At 42.2% G+C, this 15,663-nt stretch overlaps 1 protein-coding gene across 2 annotated transcripts in view; it reads left to right on the forward strand.

Annotated features, from left to right (window-relative positions):
- bbs9 (Bardet-Biedl syndrome 9) overlaps window positions 1-15,663 on the forward strand; it is a 181,114-nt gene that overhangs the window by 123,342 nt on the left and 42,109 nt on the right. For both annotated transcript variants that reach the window (XM_044034472.1, XM_044034473.1), the window contains one exon: window positions 1,982-2,092. In XM_044034472.1, the coding sequence (XP_043890407.1) occupies window positions 1,982-2,092 (111 nt within the window). The remainder of the gene's footprint in view (window positions 1-1,981; window positions 2,093-15,663) is intronic.

The following is a 15,663-nucleotide window of genomic DNA, read 5'->3' on the forward strand; positions in this document are numbered from 1 at the left end:
GAGAGAAAGACAGAAGGAAAGAAAGAGAAATTTGATTTTGTTTCAGACTTGCTCCAGAGGTGGGCTATTTCCTCACCTCATGTTGATGTAAGACTGAGGTTAACATGCACGCACACACACACACACACACACACACACACAACCACATTCCCCATGAAATTGTAAGACAGCGTTAAAAAAACCCCGACTCCCCTTAGAAAAACACCTGCCAAATTAAGTGTGAGGCATATCCCATTTCAAACAAATGTGTGTGTGTGTGTGTGTGTGTGTGTGTGTGTGTGTGTGTGTGTGTGTGTGTGCACGAGAGAGAGAGAGAGAAGCCACAGGCTGTGCTCTTACCAAAGAGAACAAGATTGGCTTTAGAAAAGGCCAGGATAAATATTAGAGAGGACTTAAGGTAATCACGCACACACACACACACACACACACACACACACACACATAGCTGAAGACGCAGTGGGGGAGATGGAGACTCATACACATTCTCAGACACCTTAACGTAGACAGACGCACACACACTCTGTGCTGTACAGAGGCGTGTGTGTGTGTGTGTGTGTGTGTGTGTGCTCAGTGAAAGTGCCGTCAAACTGCACACAAGAGTAAAGGAAACGTGGAGGAAGGAGGAGATAAGGAAGGAAAGATGGACATAAGAAAATGTCAGAAAATGAGATGATAGGAAGATGGATCAAAAGAGAGGACAGAGAAAAGGACGGAAAAAAGAAAAAGGGAAGGGATAAGGATTGAAGAGGCGCAGACAGGGAGGAGAGGTAAAAGAGGAAGAGGAGACAGAGAGGGCAGGAAGGGGGTTGAAGAGGAGACAGAGGGGAGAAGAATAATGAGGAAGGGGGGGATGAAGAGGAGACAGAGTGGTGGGACACAGAAGAGACAAGGCGTCCAATTCATCGGCCTCAGGAGCTCGCTAAATCCACACTGATCCTCGGGATTCGAGCCGGGATTTCATCACACACACACACACACACACACACAGTGTGAGGTGCAGTATTCACAGCCTCACTGTGAACGTGTTGTCCTCGGTGACGTCAGACGTCCACTAACACTGAAGTTAGGACTAATTATTGTCCTTTTATCGTCCGTTTGTGGATACTAAGATCATTGGTTTTATGTCATGATGTCCCATTTTGATTGTGTAGGTGGTGTCATGACTGATATAATGTCCATCATTTGTTTGCAATGTAGCACATTAAGGCCGTATATTATGTCATATTTAAATCATTTATTAACAATAACCAGTAAATGCTTAAATCCAGGGTTTTCCACCACTTTGCTGCACAGCGTGGTTTTCTTGTCTGTATGTATTTCTGATTTTACAATCGACATCGTGACACCCCTGATACAGAGTGAGTCATGATGAGACACCTACTCATTTTTTGATTATTCTATCCCTTTATTTCCCACAAAAAAAACAAAAAACGTTCTTTTACATGTTCAAATGAACTTTCAAATCAAATCAAATGTATTTAAACAAGCATTTCATCTAATCTTTGCGTCTGTTAACCTCTAACTGCTTCAAGGTGCAACGTAAGTGTCGGTATTGATGGGATTTAAGGTATTGTTGATAAAACGTCTGACACATGCGAGATAGACGACTGAAAACAAGGCATCTGCTGTAGCTGACGTCATGCGGTCCCTTCATTCTACTGCGTGACATGGAATCAAAATAAAGCCATTTTGGCAGGAAGCCACAGTATTTAAAGCCATAGACAAACAGAATAAATGTTGGGGATGTTGGGGACAAGCAAAGGGGACGACATTTGGCAACCCACCAAGGGTGAACTCGAACCCGGGTCACTGCGAGGGGCTCCTCAGGACACTAGAACCAGAACTGCAGAACTCTCAAGGCTCGAAACTAGCACTGACGTTTTTTGGAGGCGTAAACAAACTTGAGTCACGTGACGTCTGCAGTGCTATACATGTGAAACATTTTTGTTAACAGAAGACATTCGCTCTGTCCGTCTTTCAGGAGGCGTTGAGCCCATTGCAGAGGGGGCAGGTGAGGGGGAGGAGCTGGAACTTTCACGCGAGGCCACCAAGTTCATGAAGAAGAAGCAGCCGTCCAAGAAAGTCAAGAAAGGTAGGACATCTCCTCTGTACTGTCATGGCCTTCTCTGCAGTGACCTCATTTCAAAAGCGACCGGTATCGAAATGCATCCGCAGGAACATCCGCAGCATCGCCATGAGAGCATCGTCAGTAAATCCAGACCACAGCCTCTGACACTGATATCTGCTCACTGTCTGTTACACTGTTTTAATCCGACTCTATTTTCCCTCGCCGGCGGCAGCAGCAGCAGCAGCAGCAGCAGCAGCAGCACTGCGCTCGGGCCTCATCTGTTATTTGCACATACCACTGTTGACTGCCGTTGGCTCGCGCTCCGCAGAATCAGCATGGTTCGGATTCTGCTCGGTGCCAAGAGATGAAATCGAGCAATAAATCTGGTCGTGCAGATGCAGCGCGACAGTTCATCGTGTTACGCGGCGCTCGTGGGCTTTGATATCTCACCCGGTTATTCTTTACTGTTGATGTCACTGTGATGTTCTGCTGTATAGCCTTCACCGTCACCCTGAGGGCAGCACATGCAGCCACACAGACTGGTACACCAGTTTATATATCACTGACCTGCAGAAGCCTCGCTCTCACCACACGTTATTTCACCAGCTCTTCCAAATCTCCATATGATCAGCAATCAGCACAAACTCTTCAAAGAGCTGCAAATGTGATCGGTGGCTTATAATATGGCTTCATTCAGATTACCAGGCTGACGTGATTTCGTTTCCTTCTGCCTGTGTGTCCGACAGGGACCCGGCAACTCAGCAGACATCATTTAGTGATTAAGCTAAGTTTCTTGACTTTATTTGTTTTACTAATCATCTCCAACAAAAGAGGTCGGCATCTCAATTATTTCCTTCCCGCCTTCCCTCCTTCCTTCCTTTCTTCCTTCCTGCCCGCTTTTGTTCTCTTATCCAATTGAGTTACCGACCTGATTAGTTTATAAGCACACTTTTGTAAACTCTCATTTGCCAACGCGTTCCACAAACATATATTGTTTCCTGGCTCCTGTAGACACACACACACACACACACACACACACACACACACACACACACACTAGTCTCCTGCCAGAAAGGAGCTCTTGTTTTCATTGAGGACGGATCGTTGTTTCATGAGTTTGTCTTTCCTAAACCGTGGTGGATAGTCGCTTTGATGGGCTCTGCTTTTGTAATGAGTTGGTGTGTGTGTGTGTACACATGGTTAATCCACTCAGGCGTCGCCACTAATAAGGAGGGGAGGTGTGGTAGACACAAAGGGGGCGACACAAACATCCATATGTACAACTATATACAGTGTACATATATAGAATATACACTTCTTTAATATTAATCTGTACTAACTGATTCTGTTATTTGTACAGGTTGAGGCGTCAAATAAGCACTGTAATTTCAACAATTTGTTTTTTTATGTTTACATAATTGTATGTCATACAAAATACAATAAATTAAGTAAAAATTATATTTTATATTACTTTCTAATATATTATAATATATACTAAATCTCTTACAACTTGTATAAAGTACATCAAATCCCATACAGGTTCTTTCTTTACCTCTCTAATGTACACACACACACGCGCGCGCAACGCACACACACACAGTACGTCACTCTTGCCTGAAAAGAGCCAAAAGGAAAATGATCCCTAATTAGTTTTGTTTGTCATGGAAACCTTCACCATGAGTCTGTGGTTTACACTTAAAACAAGAGGAGGAAGGAGGGATGGAAGGAACAGGGGAAGTGATTTAAGGACGGGACAGGGTTGGGGATGTGTGGGGGGGCGGACCTCATGTCCAGACTTGTCCTGTAGCCACCATTCCTCCTCCTCCTCCTCCTCCTCCTCCTCCTCCTCTTCTTCAGAGAAATGTGCAGTAGCTTGTAAAAGCTTTGTTCACAACAGTTAAACCTTGTAGTGAGAGTTTACATCACAGACGTCATAATAATACGTCGTTCACTCACAGCAACACGCCGTACGTCACACTGCCGCTGCCTCGCAGTTTCACTTTATTTTGTATGACATGTCACAATTTAAATAAAAATACAATTAAATGATAAAATGGATTGAGTTATATTGTGATACTGATCTATTTGTATTTTTGTGGCATTAATATGCTGCCGTAGGTCATTATTATTGGGGTTAGTGGCACTTTTTTCTGTCACGATGACAATCAGTTTTAACATGATAACAAGTTTCAGATGGAGAAGTCGAAGTCAAAATGGATCGGATTATATTGTTACCTCGTAACCTTTTCCTTCAAAATCTTGTGTCAAAGCGTGAGCCTTTGTTTGCTTTTAACTTTATTTCCTGTCATTTGATGCAGACATTTATCCCCCAAATATATTTATAATTATCCTATCTTTGTTATTATACTTATCAGCTGACATGTTTACACACACACACACACACACACACGCTGAGCTAAAACCTGCTGATCATCTTACCACCAACCTACAGTGAACTCTTCCTGTGAGTTGTTGGCTCATGGGTGAAGTGGGCAGCTTCACTGCTATAAAACCGAGGAAGAACAAAATCAGTTCAAAGCTCTAATTTTTCAAACAAAGCCACACACACCTTCCGTCTACCTGTCTACGACTTAAAAGTAATTAGGCGCCATGCCAAACCTCACACACACACTTTTCTGTGAGGGTGCACAGGCTGCCGCCGGAAAGCATAGCTGGCAGACTTGAAAGACATCAAAAGCCATCAGAGGAAGAGAGGAAGAGGAAGAGTGTAGCCAGCTCTCTTTTTCTCCCTTTGCTTGAAACGGAGGGATGAAAGAGAGATGAAAGGGAGAGTGTCTTCCTTCTCCTCTTTCTGGCTCTGCATCCCTTTTTGTTGTGTTGCTCCTCCCTTAACAGCCCACCTGGGATCAAACACACACACACACACAGGTTCACACATCTCTCCTCACAAGGACTCGCACTGACTTCCGTCCCGTTTGGACAGCATTAACAAAGCTTTATCCCTAACCAGTTTATACCTAACCACAACTCAAATCTTAGCCCTAAATGTAACTATTAGGTTCTGAGCAGGTTTTGGTCTCTATGTGGACTACTGGTCCTGACAAGGTCAAGGTTTATGCCAGAAAAAAGGTCCAAAAGAGGTCATAAATACATGTTCAACCCCCCCTCAGACCTCCTATCTTTGAGTCATGGGTGGACACATGAGGGCCGGTGTCAGTCCACGGTCAGTTGCCCCATAAAGTCACGTTATGTCCCAGCACAGCCACTGTAGATTTGTGCTAACTGCCATTACCCACCAAACATGAGGTCTTGCCCTCTGCAGACACGCTGTACCTCACGTATATTAGCATGCGCTGGTATCAACCATTTAGGCACGGCTCTATCCATTTTACCAGTCACCATTAGCTCTTTCCCTTCATCTATAAGTAATGTCCTTTGTGCATTAGCATTAGCGTGTGGCTTTCTCCATTAGGTGCTGAATTCAGATAAAAGCTGTTGTCCATTACCGACTGTTTTCATTAGCGTCTTTTAGACACGAACGCCCGATTTGTTCTCTGTTGCTCGACAAAACCACGCGCCTCCAGCTCTGTGTTTGTGCCACACAAGAAACTGAGGTGGTTAATGTCTCTGTTGAACCAGTCAGTCAATCAGAACAACTGGGAAAACTGAGGTTTAAATGTCTATATGATGACAGGGATGAGTAATCACAGTGCACTACAAAAAAATAATAGTTTTAGGAAGCTTTTACTGTCATTGCACTGGTGTAATGACATTAGGGAAGCCTCTACAAGAAGGGGCATGATGAAGTTGTTTTATGGGATACATAATTAAGTACAACATGAAAACAAAATAAAAACCACATACTATCATTTAAATTTCATTTAAAAATAAAAAAAACAAAATACTGTCAGTACATTAACACTAATTTGTATGCTGTGTTTCCATCATAGTAAGGTTCAGCAACGGCGATATTGAACATTCCGCGCTGACCATACCACACCATTTTACTCTGGTATCATGGGGCTGGTTATTTTTGTACTATTCCTAATAAAATTCAAAAAAACACGTACCGTATTGTACCAAACTGAACCTTTCCACTCTATGTTAACTCGGCTCCAGATGTGTGTAGAGCAAAACTACTACTTAATTGTCCTTAAAAGGAGTATAAATTAGACTTCATTCATAAAAATCAGCTCAAAATATTCCAATGTATGTGTATGTGTTATTATACGTGGACAGAAAAGACAAAGCCATCAGGACAAACACAGCTTTCAGCCCCAGCCTTGGATTTTCCCCAGGTGTGTTGTGTTGTGTTGTGTTGTGTTGTCAGCAGAGAAGAGAGTCTGCACAGGTAATGAAACTCAGTTGTGACTCAGCGAGAGTCAAGAGTGCCGGAGGAGGCTTGTGCTAACATGGCTGAATGACAGAGTCCTGCTGTGTCAGTCTGTCTGTTAGAACGCAAAAACACAGCAAACAGAGCTGCTTTATCAGTTAACTGTCACACACACACACACACACACACATGGCAGCAGCAGCCAGGTTTCCTCATTCAAGAAAAGATCCTCCTGGGCTGTGGCCACAATTTCTGACCCATGTACTCCCTTTCTGTGTGTGTGTGTGTGTGTGTTTGACAGACAGGCAGTGACAGATTTCACTTTTCCCAACTCAGCTCCAGTGAATGAAAACACAGATAGAAAATGAACATTTCTTAAGCCATCACCACACACACACACTTCTCTCTAGGGCAGAGTACAACACATTGTGTTTAATGTGCACGCCATATAACGCCATGTTATAGTCTTCTGTTTCTCCCAAGGACACAAATGGAAACTGTTTCTGGAAGTCTGTGGGAGAACGAGCCAAATTCTCGCTTTATAACATTTATAACATCAGTAAAGTTTCCCTCAATGTCTCAATCACTAGTTTCAGGTCTTCTTCAATAGCACATGATGCCCGTTTGAGTAAATTATGTTCCCATTGTGATTGACAGCTGCTATCTTCTCTGTTTACAAGATGGTGTAAAGTAGGATTTCACTTATTTTAACCTTAAAAGCTTCTCAGCAGGAAATAAAAGTGATATGATACGAAGCGGTTAACCTGCTTTGTTTTACGCCCTCTGGCTGTTGGAAGATCAGAAGCATGTGTGACAGGTGTGTGTGCATATAAAAACCTTAGATGATGAACGGCAGCTTGTGTTTTATCTCTTCCCATAATACAAATGTAGCTCGACAGTTTCCACAGTAGAACATTGTAACCAGTCAAAGAAATCTTGAGGAAAACAGTCGATTGTTGAGACTCATCTTCAGGTGGTTAAATCGTTACATCTTTGGATGGAGGCTCTCTGTCCTGTAACCAGATGAGCTCACACAGACACATGTTGCAGACTCACATGAGGTCTAAAGAATAAAATAACACTGAAAATTGAAAACACAGGTAGAAAAATAACCTACAAAAGTACAGCCAAGGCTTTCTGGGCTGGTTAAAGCCTCTATGATGCTCTTTTGTGACTGAGCCAAGCAGCACATGAAGTTGTACAAGAAATGTCTTTGGAGTGCTTCACATGACAGATCTGTGACAGATGACCCAAGATGCATTGCTGTCCAAGTCATTTACTGTGCAGCTGCTCAGTGGGACAGCAAATATGAGGCACCCTCTCTCTGAACTCTCAAAGAGGTTGGTCAAAGTCTCACCTCACAGGTTAGATTTCTTCATGATTGTCAGTCCAGAGGAGGTTCACAAGTCTAGTTTTTGTTGATTTACATTGTGCTAAAACCTCACAATGGAATTAATGTGCAACTATGACAAATAAGCTGCTTTCCCAGCTTTAAAAATGATAAAGGTTTACATTTTTGTCAGTTTTTCATATGCAGATATAACTTGAAGTGAGCACAATGACTGTATATTATTCAGTTTTCTTTCCAATAATTAAAACAAGCTTTCTTATTTTTAAGCTAAGATTTTTAATTTTCCAATAGATCACATTATATACCCTGTATTGGGTCAGTATCATACTGCCATAGTCATCATAAACAGTGTATTCATTAGTTAAAGATGACTAAAGTTTCAACAAGTGTGCATCAGGATTTCAGCACTGTGTACAGCACACTGTAAATGTGGGGGGGAACAAAGTCTTGTTCAATTCTATGTTTCCCTGGGGTAGTTGCGTGTCGGGACACCGCACGAGTTTGTATTTATGCTTCATCAGGGGGTCGCATGGTATTTAAATTGGTGTGGTACGTTCACTTAATTACAGCTGCTTTCCAAATGTGCGTCCCTCACGTCAAACGTGTCATACGTGTGCTCTCAAAATAAAACTGCTCGCGTCCCTTACCGCCTGTCCATCACGCGTGAACTCCTCCAGTGTTACCTCCAAATACGTGTCTGCCTCTTTAAATCCAAACCATCATCAGCTGAGAGTTTGTGGTATGCCGCTATGGCTCGAGATATCGTTTCATACATCGGCATGGTAATTAACTATCCTTCTGAAATCTGAGTACATCAATAAGAATTCCCTGATATTGAAGTCTGTCAAGTATGCGCTCACTAAATCATCACCACCCAGCCAGTGAGACGTAACAATGTCGGACTTGGCCGCCGCCAAAGACATGAGCCAACAGCGGGAGATAGAAGGAACCTCCTGCACTGACTGAACTTAGAATGGAAGGTCACGTCATCATCACTCTCTGACCTCCTTGCTGTTCTTTAATCTCTGTTCATGGAGCTTGTCAACACCATTTTTAGGTAGCAGCATTTGCTCTTGTACTGTAACTCCATAGCCCATGTGCGGCAACACTATCTGCACCACGTGGCTATCACGTCATCTACGGAGCTATTTCTTGGCCCGGGGTTTGTTGACGGAGGGCTGATGAGATGCTTGGCTGTTTAATGTGTGTGTAATGTTCCACTAATGTCTCTGCGATGATATTATCTGATCAGCTATTCTTAGCCAGAGGATAATGCTTGTGGTGATTACAGACAGAGATGAGGACAGCGTTCCAAATATTTGTTGCCAGGTCGGGTAACAGACGGGACTAATGCTTATGGACCCGAGGCACCCTGTAACGGAAAGTTCAGGGGTTTTAAGCTTCACAACAGCCGTTAAGTCCAATCGGTGACCTTGCGTTGGCATAGCTCTGTCATGAGTGAAGAATAAATGTGGTGTAAAAACTACCATAAAAATTGGTTACTGGAGAAGATCGTCTGGGACATAGCAAAACTGGATATTGTGATGCAGTGTTTAGCACTGTCGCCTCACAGCGGGTCTCAGGTTTCAGGTCCTGTGGGGGGTTTGTGTGGGTTCCCTTTAGGTACTCCAGCATCTTCTCACAGTCTGCAGTCCAAACACCTGCAGAGGTGTTTGGCCTGTAAGTCCTAATGGACTGTTAGTTCATTGCGATCTATAAATTGACGTTTGAGGTTTTGAATGTGGGTGTGAATGGTTGTTAGTCTCTGTATGTTGGCCCTGTGATAGGCTGGTGACCTGTTCAGGGAGACTAGAGCTCCAGACGTCATGTGACTTGGTCGGTATGGACCGCCATGTTGGCAGCCTGAGGTGTGTTGATAAAAATGAACGGGGACCGGTGCTGGATCACTGTAAATCCACAGAGATCGACCGATATATCGCAAACCTTGACAGACGGAATATATCTGTTTGTAATCCGATGTAGAGGACATTATTCCACACCTGCAGTAGCACTGACATCTTCAACGTCCAGATAGTCACGGAAAGTTTGCAAGAGCCTGGAGGGAAACAAGTGGACACAATCTGGCTTTGTGACAAACATTCAGGTCTGGAGTTTACCGGCTAAAGATAGCGTTCTTGTCACCAGAAGGGTAAGTGTCGCATTAGCATTAGCATCAGCATCAGGCAGTGTAATGTAAATAATTGAAAGTTAACGTCTATTATTTACAGAGAGTTAGCCACGATATCCATCGCTTGTGTTTCTTCCCCATTGCTCCGTCTTGTTCTGCTCGCCGTGAGCATAGCAGTGCCTTCTCTCTGGATCTGTGGAGATCCGGTAAAAAGTTCTCCCACTAGCCTTTCTCTGACTGTTGTAGCGTCAACAGCTATCTACAATCTTTACTTTTATGATAAACTGTCAGTGAAGAGACAAGTTGTGTGACACACTGTGTTGTCTTATATATACATCTGTAAAGATGAACAGCGTAGTATGCTACCAGAGGGCGTCACCTTGGTTGTGTGACCTACCGGAGATCTATACCCACAATTCTTACCCCTAATATCAGCAGGGACTGGCTCCAGGATAAGAGGTTCACATTGTGGATGAATGGTTTGGTGAAGGATTTTAGTTTCCTCCCACAGCCCAAAGACATGCATGTAAGCTTAATTGGCAACTTAACTGTCAGCTGTGTAACAGACTTATTTGGGGGCTGGGGAAGTCTCTGGAATCCTCAAAAGATAAGCGGCTTAGTTACGGTTGATATGTGGTCGTAATCTCAACATTTTTTAACGTCGGGTCTTGAGTCAGTATAATGAGTCAATGCCGAGGATGGGAATTTACCTTGGTGTTTGTTATATGACCAAGCATTTCTGTTGTATTACCATTGTAACTTTCGGTTTCGTTCACTTTCACGTGAAGTTAATTCCACCTGATGGGCCACAAAATAGAAGGATGTCATTTTTGTTAACTTGGTGAAGAAAATGTGATTTACTTCCCATCAATAGGTTTTATTCACGATGCAAAACCTCTCAACTCTAGTGAAAACCAAACAAAACTTGACTTCCTCAATAACGTTTGAGTTTATTCCCAGATAACCTTCAGCTGGAGTAGTTTCAGTGTGCAGTCGGTTTTTAAAGCATAGAGCTGCCTCTGATGGACATTCTAAACCTTCATCACCTTCACAAGATGATTGATTTCTCTAGTTCACAGGGGGGACAAGGAGACGGACGATATTTGAAGTAAAATCACAACAGATACGATGGGGAATACACATAACCTACGCTGTTAAAATAAACCAGTGTGACACCACAGGGAGTTTCATCAGAACAATCAAATTAAGTAAAGGACTTGTTTATAAGTTGTGTAAATTTTATGGCTAAAGAAAGATAGGAGACGGACGGTGGAGAGAGGGGCAGAGGGAGGGAGGGAGGGCAATGAAAAAAGAGAGATTTAAGGATGGAGGGGAGGCAGGAACTATTCCTGCTATGATAACCATCAACAAACCAGACAGTCTTTCAGAGCTGGAAACCCAGATGTGTGTGTGTGTGTGCGTGCGTGTGTTTCCCCTCAGGTCATGTAACATGTGGTAAGGAGGCGGTGTTTTTGCGGTAGTGTCCATTCAGGCTCTGGCTCCTGAGGGAACCTTCCAGGAGGAATGAGCGCTCTTCCTTTGGGAGGCCCGTGTAGGAAGTGCAGCTTCCAGCGGGGAAGAACCAGCCTTCACACCTCCTGCTGCTTTTCACATTAAGGCCACAGCAGCCATGTCATGGAATATAACTGTTAATCTATTGCATGTTATTGCTACCGATTAATGTCGGACATTTCATGAATCAGCTGAGCAATATCATCATGCATGTTTTATACTGACTTGTCTAATGAGGACTGGAATATTGATTTCTTTCTTCTTTTTTTTTTTCCAATGCAAAACCCTTAATCTGTCGATTACTTTTCTAGATTAATGGAGTACTTTTCCATAAAATGTCAGAAAATGCTAAAAAAATATTGATCAGTGTTTGCAAAATCTGGAAAATGAGTCAGTTTGAATGGGTTTTTTTTGTTGGAGCAAAGCAACTAGAAAATATTTCCATTTAAAAAGCATAAAAAAAAACGCAAACCTATGAATCAATTGTCAAAGTCATTGAGTAATAAATTCATCGTTGCAGCCCGAGTAAAAGCATATATGCTATAACAATGCTAATTTAGCAGTGTTTTAGGACTTCAAAGCAATAATAAATAACATTAACTTTGATTAACTCTGTTGATCTCAAGTGTTTCTTACCAGAAACCCCAAACAATGACTTTGATATTTTAAAAGTTTCTTTGCTCAGTTAAAAGTGTCTTAACTATCATAAAACCACTCCCTACTCAATATATAGTGGACTATATAGTGGATATATAATGGGCTTTTCTATAACTGAAATCAGGGCAGCCAATGACCATATTTAGCCAATTGTTCCCTCCATATTATAAAATATAATAGATATTCTCTGTGTTGAAGGACAGACTTACACAGAAAAACCTTAATTTAAAAGAACCAAAGGTACAAATAAGTAAATGTACTCTAATCATATAGAAACTTGTTGCAAATAACGGATCTCCAACTCTTCTAATATAATCTCATAAATTAAAATCTTTGTAGCTGAACAACTCAAGCTCATGGTCAGACAAATGCATCATGACAAAACAGGCTGAGGCTTTCAGATTCACTCACGGTGGTGTTTAGCGGTGAGGCTAATGCTTTCCAACTTCATTGTCCAGGTCTGCCTCATTCTTTAACCCGTGGTGATGCTTAGCAGTTAGCTAATGTGTTACAGCATCAAGGTCGTTGGTGGTTTTCACCAGATTGGCTTTTAAATGGTTTCAAAGTGTTTTAACTGGTGGAGCTGGACCTTTGAGCCACTCGGGGTTATACCACAATACTCAGAATTGAGAAAATCAGCTGAATCAGCCACTTTGTTTAATAGCCCATACTAAAATATGACATGAACAGACTGCCGGCCACTGATTGGTCAGTAAGTGTCGTGGTCTGTCGCTGAGGTGCAGACACTCCTTATTTTGACCCCGCCCACATTGAGGAGGTACATGCGTGATACCCAAACCGAGTACAGTCGAGTTGAACCGAGTCGTGCTACTTCTGCCCTAAACTCCCAGATGAGCTTAAAGAAACATGTAAAATTAAATAACACATTATTTCTGTATCTCATTATTTTTTTTTACAAGCAGTCTCTTTATTAAAAACACAAAATTTAACATAGGTTACCCTTAACTGTTAAAATGCTATAGTGTAACACCATATACTGAGTGAGAAAATGTCTTTAATGTGAAATCCCTCAGTTAAAAAAAACATTATTCACCTGCTCTCATCAGTGATACAAAAACATGGTTTTGAGTTCGGGGGCAATCAGAGGCTGGTCTGCACTGTAATAAAAGCCCCCCTTTGTTGCCCCAATCCCCACAAATTCCCTCCCCCCTACACCCCTCGCCCCATTTTTTTTAACAAGGGACCTTTAATTTGGCGAGAAGGAAGCAATGAATTGTGGAGTATACTTTTCCACGGGAGGCCTGGGAAGTGTAGGCCTCGTTTCTCTCTCGCAGCTTGTCCCGTGCAAAACTCAATAGGTAACACATGTGGGACGACTGGAGCTGCTACCGCAAGCCTCCTCCTCCAAACACCCGCCGCCCTCTGTGGTCCTTCCCCCCGGTTAGTTTCTCCCACTTATATGCTCACTCATTTTCATGATCTCAGGAGATGAAATGCTGGGATAAACTTTGTCATACATGTATTAACGCCGGCTTGTCATTTGAAAAATGAAAAGTGAAACCATCGCCCTCCAACAACAGCAGAGACTTGTTTTCAGCTAATCCCACATAATTTTACTGGCTTAAACCCAAATGGCAGACTGACAAAAGTAGCAAGTAGCGAAGTGGAGACGGTGGAACATCGAGAAGCTACAGCCGTGGATATTTTTGTTGACAGAAACTAAACCAGAGCTAAAAGGAGAGTAAATACTGGCCTTTTATCCATTAGGTGGTCACAAGCCCGCCTCCAATATCGATGCTAATGTTGCGTAAATTGTGCAAATAGGCAGCTGTTTGCCAGCCCATTCATCAGGACAGGTATTTAAGGTTGCAGTGATGTGATTTATGCTCGCTCTGCTGCCCCCAGGAGGCTGAAAACACTGACTGTATTCATCTGAGTAAGACCCATTTATCGTGCATTGTGCATTTTCATGCCAGCCATACCTCACATGACATAAAACGTAGACGATAATTGCCAGATGTCTGTGTGAATGCCATTTCCAGGGCTCAGAAGCATCTCATGATTATGAAAACGGCCGTAAAGTAACTCAAGTTACAGCTTCAAATATTAGACCCATCGACTGTGCTTTATATAAACAGTGGACACAACCTCCTGGTTTGAAAAGAGAGGCATAGGAATTGGGACAGATGTAGAAGTGAGCCACCAGGGGGCGACTACAAGTCTACGGCATGTAAATCAACAACGTCAGTCAACATTTTCTTGTGGAAGTAACGGTCTCAATAACTAGTGTCAGCCCGTAGAACAAGATGTCAGTTTTGTGAATTATGTTTCCATTTAGAGGAAAATTAAGCGACACGCGTGTGATTGACAGCTGGTATCGTCCAATAGGAGCCCGGTTTGCAGGTGTGGGTGGGAATCTTGAGTTTCAACAATTCAAACTAATTTGATTACGATTCTGAAGGTTACGATTATGATTCTTAAAAACGATTCTAAAGCGATTATATAATTGCATCTTAATGTATCATTAATTCCATTAATACAAAGTGGAACATGTTTCATGTTGTATTTTACCAATTAAGCCAAAATTGGTCCCCACGCCATCTTTTTAATCCACGATAGCTCTTGCTCAGCCATCTTTGCTAAAGCTAACAAGCTGACACACATTTACGCTCTATGACGTTTAACCAGTTTATTGTTTAAGGCAGGGGTCTCAAACATATGGCCCGGGGGCCAGAACCGGCCCGCCAGAGGGTCCAATCCGGCCCACAGGATGAATTTTTTAAAATTTCACACTACGATTACAATCTAAACATAATGTCAAATACAATATTTTTCACTTCCAGATACCTGATAAGATAACAGATACATGTTTGTGCCTTTATAGATCCAGTGTGATGTGTAAATAGTACATTTAGGCATGATATTGTCTTATATTTCTCAAGACATTTCATCTTTTGTAAAAATATCCTTCATTAAATGTAAAACAAAGGAAAAAAAACAAAGGAGTTCTTGTTGTTCATAGGTTATTATGCTATTTTTTTACAATTGTTTTTTATAATCGATTCATAATCGTTTAAGAGAGAATCTTGATGCACCTTTAGTTGCAGGTGAAGTCTGAGCATCTCAAAATACAAGAGTTTTAAGACTATGTTTTATAATCATAGAAATTCAAATTGTGAGTTTGAGCTTTTTAAAAATGTTTTCTTTGTTGAAATATAACGTTCTCGTGTGGTGTGGGTATTGCTTTAGCTTCTGTCTGTGTGTGTTCAGTGTGTGTGTGTGTGAGAAAGAGAGAGAGAGTTTATCAGAGGAGACATGTCAATTAACTGGGGGGTACAGAAGGCAGAGCCAGAGGTCAGAGGTCAGGGCGGGGGATTCGTCAGCTGTCACTAACTATAAAAACGTACTGTGTTTCTGTGCACGTGTGTGTGTGTGTGTGATGGCGAGGTCCCAACTGAAGGTCAGTAGCCACTGAGCCGAGACTGAGAACACATGCTTTCTCACGCACACGCACACGCAGCTCAGCGTGTGTGGTGACATATTCCCCTGCTTAAACACTGAGAGTGTAAAAATTATAAATAAAGCTTCTTAGTTTCAAATTTAATTAAAATGTTAAGATGACACCCTCACTTTAATAGACTCAGCGATGTGAATGTGTGAACTCGGCAAAACAAACAAACAAAACAAAAAAA

The sequence above is a fragment of the Solea senegalensis genome, linkage group LG9 (assembly GCF_019176455.1).
Source record: "Solea senegalensis isolate Sse05_10M linkage group LG9, IFAPA_SoseM_1, whole genome shotgun sequence".
NCBI classification, from domain to species: Eukaryota; Metazoa; Chordata; class Actinopteri; order Pleuronectiformes; family Soleidae; genus Solea; species Solea senegalensis.